Source organism: Dermacentor andersoni, chromosome 1 (genome assembly GCF_023375885.2).
Source record: "Dermacentor andersoni chromosome 1, qqDerAnde1_hic_scaffold, whole genome shotgun sequence".
NCBI lineage: Eukaryota > Metazoa > Arthropoda > Arachnida > Ixodida > Ixodidae > Dermacentor > Dermacentor andersoni.
The window spans coordinates 30,760,965-30,773,532 of NC_092814.1; the positions used below are offsets into that span (position 1 = coordinate 30,760,965).

The 12,568-nt window shown below is 51.7% G+C and overlaps 1 protein-coding gene across 1 annotated transcript in view; it reads left to right on the forward strand.

Moving 5' to 3' along the window:
* Positions 1-1,556: 1,556 nt before the first annotated feature.
* The window catches only part of DIP2 (disco-interacting protein 2), a 193,013-nt gene continuing 182,001 nt past the window's right edge, over positions 1,557-12,568 (forward strand). The window contains 1 exon segment of the mRNA XM_050194228.3: positions 1,557-3,842. Within this exon segment, the coding sequence (XP_050050185.1) occupies positions 3,668-3,842 (175 nt within the window). The 5' untranslated portion in view covers positions 1,557-3,667.

The window sequence follows — 12,568 nt, forward strand, 5'->3', positions numbered from 1 at the left end:
TATACGGAGGGTGATTAATCGCATTTCGAGGATGAAAATTGGTATGTTACCCCTTAAAATAAAGATACCAAACAATTTTAAGTTTATCAGCAAAATGTTTCGTTGGGACAACGAGGATCCATAATTGAATTGTTTTCTACTAGTCGAAGCACTCATTTGTCGCTGCACTTGATTTATATTATTGTTTTTGATAAGATCTTGGTAACGCGTTTGTAGACTTTTCTCACATTTGCCCTGTTTCGATATATTCTTTGCTGAACCGAACGCTATATAGCCACACAAAGCTGTCGATCTAGATGAATACTTGAACGGTAGAATGTCTGGATTTAAGGTCATGGTTTATGGCAAGCTCGTATTTTTCAGCGTAGCGGCCTTATAACTGGCGCCGGTAGCCGTTTCGGAAAACTTCGAAAGTAATTAAAGCTGGCAAAGGGCGCCGCTTCGTGATGGTAGCCTTCGTCGTGGATGCCTCCAGGATCCAGGGCAGTGAGCACTTGCGCTCTGGCGGTTATGGTAAGCTTCAAAGAAGCAGCTGTCGCCGCGATGCCGAGCAGCGCTTTAGAGCTGCGTCATCCTGAGAGCTAAACTAGGAACTTATTAGGAGGCTCGCAGCTATATCATGTGGTTTAAGTTTCGATGCTGGTTTCCGTCGCGTTCAAACTTTGCGAGTACGGTGAGGTTTTGGTTGCCCGTTTGGGGCGTAACGTTGCCCCTTGTTGTGGCCTGTTACTGATTTTCAGCCACGGGAGAAACTTTCGACCCGATGGTGGGCGGTAGAGACACCAGCTCCCTTCGGGGTAGTCTTTCCCGCCGTGCAGCCCTTCCCCCTTGTGTGCGGGTGGAGCTGGCCGGGCCCCCCATTCGAAGAAGCCCGTGCAGCGTCCTTGTTGTGTTCCCGCGTGGCTTTTGTATCCTCCCGGCGGCAATCCGTTACGGTGTCCTTGGGCCGAGCGCGGCTTCAAGGGCGACCGCGCGACGACGCTCGGACGCGTGCGCCTGGTTGACCGCTGCTGCTTCTGGTTATGTGCGGAGGAGGAGCGGCCGATGATTCGCTCCACCAGCAGCTGCTGCCTTTTGCTTCCCAAGTGAAACCGGGCCGCGTTCACGAAGAAGCGCGAGAGTGGACAGAAAAGAGAGATCTCTCTCTCAGCGTGCCTTCACTTTTCCGACGCAATCCGGAGACTCGTGCACCGCCTGCGTGCCAATCACGCTCCCTTTGTGCAGCCAGGCCATGGATTTTAGCGAGTGCGCTCTGGGGCTCCAATTCTCGCACACGATAGCGCGGCGAGACATTTTGGGCATGGTTGGCGTGGACGCATGGCCACAGCTTTCGCGACCATCGTTGATCTCGGCCCAACGAGCCCAAGGGCGCCTGGGCGATGTGGGTGTCCCTTGACGAAGAACTTACGTACAGTGTGGTGCTGGAGATCACTTCTGATGGCATCGAGACAAAAATATACAATTGAGTTATTTTCATTTCAATTGAGTTAGTTTTTCATTGTCCTAGAGAAGAGTCCCCGGGTGCAAGCAGCACGTGCGAGTCTCTCGTCTGGCTTGAACTTGAATTAAGCGAAGGAGATAAAAAATAGTGCACAGTTATTGTCGATTATACATAGGTAGACCGGAACGAAACGACAGCAGGAAAGAACGAGGCAGACACGCTCTTACATGTAATTAATCGGAAACTGTACTGTGGCGTCGAGGCTTGGCATGCCGCTAAGTACTCACTAGCCCTGAAACTCATCATCTCTTAATAAATAGCACCATGCAGTGTCGCACACACTGTCGAATGTATAAACAAGTATTCGGATTCGTATTTTTTTTTTTTTTCGTTTTGGCTTCCCTGTACAGAACAAGCATGTTGTGACCGAGCGAATGTGTGTTAAGCGTGCTCTACTGGTGCATCTCTCTCTGACCTGTCACACGGTCGCAGTTGTCAAACACAAACACCCAAGTCTCACGGTGAAGCGCTGTGCGTCACTGGCTGCGACATCAGCGCAACGATGGTCTGTGCTATGCTTTTCTGTGCCGAGCGGCCGCTTGTGAGCGTACCATATCCTCCCCTAGCCGAGTGAGACCGTGCGGCTGCGATTCGTGTCCTGGCCCAGTCGTGGCGGCGGACCATCCGCATGCAGCCGAAGATGCCACAGCAGGACGGCTCGGAGCACGATCGCCGCGCGCCTCCCCGTGCAGTCACTAATGGCCGGCGCAACCTTAATCGACTCACGGACAGCGGCCGCCTGCTCACGGATGGCGGCACGGTTGTTGTGACTGCTTTATTTGCCTTGGACGGGCTATTCTCAGTTATGTTTGGGCCACGGAGCCACTGGGGCAGGCATACAGAGCTGCCCCGGAATGCAAGCTAGCCGAGCGTGCGGAGAAAAAATATAATAAAGAAGGCGAAGGTTGGCCACACACACACATGCGGCACGCTCGTCGTACGGCTGAGAGACCTACCGCGCCTTCGTAAATGCCGCACCTTTCACTCGAAGGGCTCGCGTAATATGTGAGTCATGGCACGTCGATGGGCCACACTCATTTTCATCGCTACCTGGATTATTGTAGCAGGCTTGTGCACAACCGGCTATATCGTTATAGAATACTACAGGACAGTATGCAACAACATCCATTCGTACAGAACACGGTATTTTTCAACGTGGCCATAGGTGAACTCTGTTGGCGGCTTATATTCTTTGAGGTTCATTATTGCTTTATATTGGGCTGTGGCACTCACTTACAGGAATTAAGTATTTAACACACGGGACTAAATCATTTGAAAGCATAAATTTAATTGTAATATATGTATGATTGTTTACCTACGTGTGTTCCTAACAGTAAAATACGTCGGTGGCGGAACTTGCCAGGTTTCTTTTTTTTCTTTTTTTTTTTACTTTAGGCGATTTATAGTCAAATGATAGCACACAGATGTACAACCATTGGATTTGCCTCTGTAGTAATCCTTATATGGAACTCTGAGCGAGACAATGCTGTGGGCGAACATGCGTTCGCTGACCTTGTTTGTGTGATGCGAACGCAGTAGATTGGAATGATGGGCCTGTTTATGCCTGCCGCCTTTTCATACAAAGACCGGAAAAAGCAGTGAATCACTGACATCTCGCGTTTGTTTTCGGTCGGCAGATAGGCGGTAACCTTTGCGGCCGTTCCGAGTTCCCTTGCGCGTCACCAGAACCAACTGCTTCCTCAGAGGCATGCTGAATGTGGGCAGCCCAGCAGCGTGCCCGACAAGTTGTCGTCGAGGAGGAGAGCCCCCCCATACGGGAGAACATCTTCTGTAAAAGGCAGCTGTCGGCCCCATCCGGACGACCGGCAGTGGCCCCCGCCGGTGGTACCACAGGGGCGCTTCCGGCGGCGGCGGCGCGCGTGGTGAATAGGCGCTCGTCCGGAGCGCCGCCTCCGGACCTCCTCGCCTCGGAGTCGCTGGTGGTGGCTGCTGCCGCCGGCTGGTTCAGTGCTCCTGCTCGGGCCGAGCGGCGTGCTGCTGCCTTGCCGCCGAACGGATAGACAGCGGATAGATCGGGGTCACGTCGTCGCTCTCGCTTTTCCCGTGCGCGTCTTCGAGCGCGGGTGTCGTCGTCCAGCAGGCGCGCCCACGCGCCTCCTCGGCCACCCCGACGACCGTCGCCGTGTTTTTCCCCGCCGTGGCGCGATGCAGCGTCCGCGCAAACCGAGCCTCTTCGACGCGCCCATCTGGAAGAGCCTGCCCTACTCGCTCTGGGCGGCGCTCCTCGACGACGTTGACGAAGACTCCAGCGATGATGACTCCGAGTCCTCACTCTTCTCGTCCAGGGTTTCCTCGGAGGGTTGCCTCTCGGACACCGAAAGTGAGTGCTTGCAGAGTGTGGGTGGATCTGTGCAGCAGCCGCTCTGTGCCTCACGTGTGTTGTCCGCAGCTTTTGGGTAGCGATTGCACGGCTGACGCGCATGCCTCGGAGAAATAATGTTTTGGCACGAGACGCTAAACGCGGGACTGCCTCTGACTCTTCTGGACTGTTGGTACCCTAAGAGTGACGAAACCTCTTGGGTCCTTCTGTCAAGAAGGGATCAGGCGTCCGTGATTGTCCGGTAAAATGTTGCGCGTGTAGCACCACGGTTGCTGCAAAGAAATATGGAATCTGGCTAGCTGCTGAGGGCTAACCATGACGATTAATAGCATGAAAAAAAAAAGGAAAGAGGCAAAAAACACGGTCACTTAAAGAGTGTTGCATGCGCTGCGGGGGGCTTTTGATGGACAGGATAACTACTACACCGGTCTGCCGTACCTTTATAGGGCATGTCTGCGCGTGAGCATCGTGTATAACAAGGAAAGCGGTTTTGCCTGACACGTTTTGTGCCATGTTCATCTGATGCTGCCATAGCTTTCACTTGACTCGTAATATCCTAACAGCGCGAAACACCTGACAAAGAAAGTAGACCTCTTATTTGTAACTATATCCTATCCGCCTTCGCCCCCTCGCCCTTGTTTTCATTTCTTTGTTTCATGTAGACGCAGCCAGTCGAGAGAGAACCTTGTAATTTTCTCGGCGGCGAGTCACTTCGCGGCCAGCCTCGGAAGCGATGGCGAAGCCGAAAACTTCAAGAAGTGCTTTCACGACGCGCAAAACCGGATCCATGCGTAGCGGCGTCTCTCCGGCAGTCGGCCGATAGCTGCGTCCCAGGGAAGCTCGGTCGAGTTTCAATGCACTCGCTTCGCGGTGTGGGGATGATGAGCTGTCACTTGGATGAGTCAACGCACAAATTCCTCGTTTTCGTGTAGCACTGCCTTCGGGCTCGACGCTTCAGGTGAGGGAGCAGGCCCTGTCGCACCTTGCGTCGACGGATTGCTTGCTGCTTAGCTTGTCAGCGGAAACACCGCTATCTGGCCACTGCGAATGTGGCGCGGATTTGCGCGGCAGCCCTGTAGCGGGCATAATCTTTGAATGTTTCGAGCTCCCCCTTACACTGTGTGTTTACATTCTCAGCCACATTCGAAAGGGAAATAGAAAGCCCCGCTCTCGCTGTTTGACTGAGGTTGAGTTTTTCAATTATCCTCTTTCTTTTTTTCATGTTCAGTGTCCTTTCTGTCCCAGTGTATTTAAACTCGTTGGCAATTATGTCTTAAAGTCGCTATCGTGTACAGCCTTCGGCATATGTTTAATCGCCTGTAAAGTGCACTTTAAAGAGAACCAACGGGACGTGCAGCGTGCTACTCGTGCCTAACGAATCAAACCAGTGCAGATACACAGGAGAAAGCTGAACTTGATGGTACGTTCAAGATTGCCTGTATATCTTAAAGGATAATCTCGTTTCATTCATATCCAATACTCATGTGCAATCATATGGGATTGTCGGGCATTGAAGTTGTTCTCTCACACGGAGTTGTTGGATGTGCGATGGTGCACGTGATCCGGCCGCGTCACACGCCGCATGGTGTCTCGCGTTCTCGAGAACCCTTGAACGTGAGATAAGAGGTCCGAAAAAAGGAACGGAAGTGGCTGCCCTCCTGCGAGCAAGCCGCGCATCGAACCCCCGTGGCGGAATGCGCCCGTTCTGCCCCGGCGCGCACGCACACTGGCCGCATGATCGCTCCTCCGACGCCCGGCGATGACAGGGCGCTCTTGGGCCGCGCTGTCGGCCAGTCTGCGGGAGCAGCGAGTTGGATCGCTCTCCTTTGTGGCTGCTTCCGCTGTGGAAGCTCCGACCAGATCGCCGCAGCGCTTTTTTTTTTGAGAACGCCAGGATTGGGGGACTGGCTGTGGCCGGTTGTTGGGCGCTCACGCCTCCGTCTTCAGTCTTATAGCTGCCTTACGTCAGTACTGCGCAAAGCGAAACGTGCTGCTCGTTAACATTTTTTGTTGTTGTTATTCTCTCGTTGCACTCTTCAGTGCAGTGTTGTACGTCCAAACCAGATTGGACTGGTAGGACCACTCGCATCTCCTTCTGCAAGTGTTTTAGAACTGGTGAAGCTTTCAGTTTAGCCTTTTGACGACCAAGTTAATCTAGATGATAACGTTGTTGAAATTCGGCACCCGGATGAAATAAGCGAAATGCCTGGAGAAGTTTGTTTTTGTTTATTTAAGTGGGTGTATCCCCACTACCAGAGTGACTCCTTTCTGTGCACACTGGCGAAGATGACTGAGTTATTACCTGAAAGCCGCCATGTCCAGTTCATAGGTGTAACCTCGCAGGAACCTTGGGTCACTAAATTAGCAGTCGCAGATCAAATAATGGTGAGGCCGGGTATACGATCACAAATCTGCCGTATCAAGTATATATATGTACGTAATAACTCGTCCAAAAGTTTCATTATTATGCATCGTGGGGCATTGTACTACTGATTCCTCACCCTATAAAAGCGGAGGTTAAAATTGGTTTCGATTAAATTCTGAAAAGAGCCGTCTTGTTTGGGGTTCATAGAAAGGGCATGCAATACCTACATGCGCATGGCGTTTGTGTTGGTTACAGTGTATGCAGTGAGGATCTTGTGCTGCAAGCAGTGATAATTCGTTGTCTGGCTCTTCTTTTTTCTCCATTTTTTTCGATTAAAAGCGTGGTAGCTGCGTGCTCGCAATGTTGTTTGTGTTAATTGGAGGTTTTCAACAGCTTAATACTAGGTTTAACAACGAGACGCGCTGCTTCTAAAACAGAAATACACACTGTTGCCATAGCTAAAATTCTCTGCGACTTCAGGTGGTTTGTGAATGCCCTGTACACAGTCGTCGTCTCTGTGGTGGAAACGATTTCGGACGGCATCTGGCTGCGCCGGGATTGTTTACTGTCAGTGCCAGTAATTTGGTAATTGGAGTTCGAGCACTGTGTTTGCATTGTCTTGATACGAGCGGTAACATCGCTCGGCTGTTGCCTCTGCCGAGATAACTGGCAGGGGCTCTGCGTGGCCGAGAATTCCTGTTCTGTTCCTCAAACGTACGCCTGTCTATATTTGAAGTTCTGCAGTTGATGGAAGCTCGATATTGGTTCTTATGCCAGATTTGTTTTCTCGTGATGTGTGTCCACAAATATATATATATATATATATATATATATATATTGAGGCGCATTGTTGAGAGTTTCGACTATTCGTTGAAAAATTGTTGAGACACGTACGCAAATATTGAAGTTGTTTATTTAGGTACTTCATTTATTCTTGTAGAGCGTCATCTTTGAGCATGTGAATGCTCAGAACATACGTATCATCAGTACAAACTGACACGCAAACAGACAATAAATTATCATTACCCCTGTGGCGCGTAATTACATGGAAGTGCGACATTTACTCTTTCTGTAGCCAGTTTCTAAGCATGGAGTAATCCCAAGTGTATATATACGCTTTGGGGCCTGAATTTATTAAGCCACCGTTACAAATTGAGGTGATCTTGGAAATGGAACAACGCATATTTGGCTAGTTTCGGTATTGTTTGAGCTTGAATTTGCTATGATTCTGTAACTACGTGTTTGTGCTTGAAATGTTTTCGGACGCCAGACGTTCCCTGAACGCGTCAGTGAGAGTTATCAGAAGTTATTTTCTGTGACGATCGCTTTTGCCGGGTCTTCAGTCTGCACTGAAGAACCGCGTCCAGATGGTAATCTTCCACCACTCCCCAGCTATCGTGTCGGGCAGCCGCAGTCGTCTTTTTTTTCCCTTGGTCGTGTTAACGACCGCCGAAGATATGCGCCCCCTGGAGGCCTGCAGGACGCGCAGCAAACTTCCTTGACATGTGCCGTTTTCGCTTGTATGACAAGGACACGTGACACATCCATGCGAAATAGCGGTTTCGTCGCCTTCTCCAATAGCAGCTTCTTTCGTAATTAATCTGTTAAGACCGAGCTGCCGGAACCGAATGGATGCCTTTGTTCTTGTATGACCTTGAGACACGCTGTCGCTTGCTTCATAGCATTCAACAGCCGTTGGGGTATACTCTCTTCTCGGCCAACCAGCAGTGACAAACGCCTATTCGTTTATTGTATAGTAGCCGGCCTGCTTTCCCCGTGTAAGTCAGTGCGCCTGACGTGCGCGTGGCGCGGCTATGTAGATTACTCACTGTCAAAGCGTACAGTTTGCACGAATATGCATTGCTTGCCTTGCGTGGAAGGGGATCGAATAGTGAACACGCTGCAGCCCCGTTTTTTGCGCTTTTTGATTCCCGTCTAAACCAACCAGCCCGGTTCGGTGCATCCCTGCTTACCATTTGCCTCTGTCACCCATCTTCTTGCAGTGTCTAATTGCGTTAGTGATGGAGTCAGGCGCTTGTCGTGTAACGCAGCTTCAAAACTCGGCGCTCGGGTGCGAAAGGCAGCATAATGTGCGTTTATTTTTTACTTGTTCGTATGTCACTTCATACCGATCGTGCAGCACGGAGTTCCCACAGCTCTTGCCCCGTCTGCGTGCCCCGGCAGAATGGATGCGCGGAACGCTGCAGCAGCGCCATCGGCAAGAACGCGCGCCGGTTCGCCGGGTGTTATCCGCGCGTGCGTGTCCTACTACTCTGGTGCGGCCCCCACGGCGGCAGCTCTGAATGTGCTCAAATGTGGCACAGCTGCGCGCGTGTGTGGACCATCGTCATTCTTTCTCGCTTTGCCTGCGCCTTTTGTGCGCGGCGAAGAAGAAGGCCGCGTGAGCGTGTCCGGCTGGCGCGTCCCTCGTCCGGCGGTGGTCTGGGAACGAGCTGCCCTTCCGCGCGCACAGATGTGAGCAAGATGGGCTCTCCTGCCTGTCGCTGAGATAACGAGCCTCTGGCTTCGCCCTTTGCAGCAGGAGAGGCCAGGCCCCCCCGTTTGTGCACGGTGCCGCTCACCACGCGTACTGCATCCAGTTTTTGCGTCGATGTGCTGCGCGGCCTCAAAGGCTGTTCGCGGAAGGTCGCGTCACACCAGTGGTGCGCCGAAGCGAGACCTATAGAATATGACGCCCCTTCGTGTGCTTCATTGATCTGCAAAACGTCCGCTGTGTCGCTTTACGAAAAGTTTTGGGCGCTGGCCGAATTTGCATAGACGCCGGCTGCGCTTTGACGACGCTGCCATTGGTTGTTCGTGCGCGTCTGTCTCCGCGCTTGTGGCGTCTCTGCGTCTCGCCATGGTCAGCCCCCGCGCCGGTATACAGGGTAGTAGTCTCTCTGGCGTTGGCGAACCTTATGCGCTATCGCTCTCTCTGTGTTATTAGTCGCAGCCCGCTGGCGGTATTCCAAGCTCCCTGCCCTGTATCCAAGCTCGCGCGCAGTCTTCAACCGCCGGTGGGAAGTTTCCACGAGACGCTTTTAGTAAATGAGTTTTCTCAAATTGCATTCCGCATCGACGCCAGCGGCGCTGCCGAATTTTTTTCTGAATAAAAGCGCCATCGGAGCTTTAGCAACTATTATATCACATCTCGCACGCGCCGCGGTGTAGCTTCTTACTTCCACGTCGTGTGTTCGATTTCCAAACGCGCACCACCTCTCTGCGCACAGTGCCGCGCTGTTTCTTTCTCTGGAAACCGGACTGACCGCAGTATATACAGGAGGGGGCTGTGGGCCACTCTGGCACGGTGCCACGCGTGTCGGGGTTCGATTCCCGGCGCGTATTTTTGGCACCGTGCTGGAGGAGCCCCCGGCGTGTCTGGCCGGTCCGCGGTGAGGTAAGCGACGGGAACGAGGCCGTGCGCGCTAGCGGGGGTCAGGGTTCTTTCTGCGCCCCGGTCTATTACGGGCCCTCTAGGCACGCGGCCGCTTTCAGCTCTCCGGATGTTGTTCCTTTTGCTCGTTGAAAAACGCCACCTTTTGCCCGATTAAAAGAGTCCGACTCGGAATAGCTGCTGCATAGTGGTCGCAGTGTGTGGCTCCAGCCTGCGCTCGCAGTAGGGCCTCAAAGAAGTGCAGCATGGGTGCTCCCGGCTTCAATTCTTTTTTCCTTTTTGAAAATTCTAGGTACTTTCTCTACATGTATTTTTACGAAAACAGCTAGTGTGTTTGTTCTCTTTTCCTTTTCAGTTGCTATCTTGGGGAAATGAAAGCTCTCTCTATCTCTCGCTCTGTCTGTGTGTTATTGGCGACTATATACAATAAATGTTACTGTTCTTGGTGCAATATTTGCAGTATTTACAGCTGTACAGCGCCTTTCTTTTACTTCCACCGTATTAAGAAAAGATCGACTTTGGCAGATTGCGAAATCTACCCTTCCAGAGTGTTTAATTGATGAGGCGGTGATTACTTGCGCGAATAAATGAACTAGTGGAGCTTTGTTAATGAGCTATGTACAACGCTTTGATTTGTCCTGCAAGTAATGTCCGTCTCTTCAAGTAATCCACCTGGAGAGGTGCGAAAGTTGCTTCAAGTAAAAAAATGCGAAAGACATGGTTGTATGCTATACCCGCTGTTTATTTTTATCGGTGTAAAATTACTGTAATAGTACAGTAACGAGGTTGAGGTGGTGTCTTGTCATGAGACGCGTGTAAAAGCGTCAGAGGCATACCGGTCATCGTCTTAAAAAGGCAGCGAACGAGATAGTGCACTATTGACTTTATGCAGTAAGGCGGCTCGGCGTTTTCCGGGCAGGCCGCGTGATCATCCGTCCAAGCAGTGTCTACATGTTATACAGCGCGTGTGGATTGGAGGCCACGTTGTCGCTCGTGACCCGGAGCGAGGCCGTGGATGCCAGGGCGTCTCCCTGCCTTTCGCCCAGCGACATGTCTGGGCATCCTGTCACACTCTTTCTTCCTTCGCCTCGCTTCGTTCCGCTTCGTGCACCCTCCCTGCTTTCTTGGCGTTTGGGGATTTCGCCAGCGGTGACGTTCCTCCGCGCTGTACGCTTGTGTGCCCAACTTTGTGCCCGCTGTTCAAAAGCTTCTGCGGCTCCCCATTCCACCAGATCGAGATGAGGTCCATTTTTGTATTGAACACGGCGAAGGCCTTTTCGCGAATTCGTTTGCAGGCGATGCGGGGAACGGTCGGAGGGGGGTGCATCGCTGAGTGCTTTAAAATTTCCGCTATTTATGCGGCATGCCGGGTTTCTTATTCGGTGGATTTCTTTGCGCCGTGGTGTCCTCACTTATGTTGCAGCTGGGATGACACGCTAATTTAGTAACGCGAAGAGGAGCCCTGTGAAATCTTTGGCGGGGGAATATAAGCGATGCAGCCGTTGTAATTACAGGACGACTTATATTCCATTACCGCCCTGGTCCAAAGTTTCGATGATGTAGTTTGTCGCTGCTCACGTCTTCACCTAGCCTGCACCGTCTCATTCGTGACTGCTTTATACGCGACGTGTATAGCCTTACTGAGTCTCCGGCGTTTTATGTGTGTTGACAGGACTTTGACGATATTGTTGTGCGCCATTTTTGTCGCTGATGGTGTTGGATTTTATTCACCCTCTCGTGCCCTTACCACAGCGCACGGATTGTGAATTCATACAGTTGCCCGGGGCCGGCTTGGTGGCTTCGTTCATGTTACAGTATGTTGCAGCTGCATTGCGTCCGATGCAACGATCGCACTGCGTATTTCGCAATGCCCCCGAGAGCGATGGGATCACGTCCCCCGCGATGGACACCCCGAGGTTCGCCGGGCCTTAATTCGAAGAGCCCGCGAAGTCGTCGGAGTCGTCTGGGGCCCTGGACTAAGAGCATCGCCCTCAATCTGTTTTGTAACCATAAAATGTGCTTGTCATCATTATCGCAACGCCCTCCCGAATTGTTTGATGGTCATCTTTTATGATGATTCATACGCCGCGGGTATCTTTGTATTTATCTGCGTTCGACGTCACTGATGTGCATGACAATGATGTGTATGTTGTTTATGGCTTTTACGCCTCAGTTTACGAGCACTGCTAATATAAGTTGCGGCCTGGACCTCGTGGTTCTTGACAAAGAATAGTTTAGATTTGCAAATCTCGGGGAGCGTCCTTTGTCCTGTATGGCACAAAGTATACGTCCCGGCGATGATGAAATCGGCAATTGTATGCCGCTTCCCAGCGCTTATATAAACCCAGAAATGTGTTTTACAAATGCGCGTTAATAGATAGGTTTCGCATGCGCGCATTATTACCGGACCGATGGGGTCGTGTTGTCTCGCAGAACGGCCGCTGCGTTGCTCCATGTGTCCCCTTCGTGCCGTTTCTGATGCCCGCTCATAGCTGCTATTCAGTATGAACGCTCTGCTGGAGAGTTCGATGCCGTAATGGACCGCCTACCAAGCTCCATTGCGAAATCAGCCATTAAATCACTTGTAAACAACAGCAATCATTTGTAAACAGTGTCTTACATGCCCCCCCTCCCCCCCGACACGGCGTGCAAGACAGCCACAGCAGCAACAGCAGTGGGAAAAGTCGAACGAAGAGGCAAAGAAAGCTTCGCTTTAAAACCGACGCTGGGGGACACATTGGCTGGGCTCACTCACTCCTGGACGCTCCTGGCTTGACGCCTTGGCAGACTTCGCTTCGACCCTCGGAAATTTTGCGATTGTCGTAGAAATAAGTGTACGAAAGGAAATGCGCTACTCATGCCACTCGGTGCGAGAATAGCCGCGCGTAGTTACACTGCAGCACAGCAAAGGGATGAGACGCCGTGAACTCAACCGCGAAGGGATAGCCCCTGCATTTGGCGCGTCGT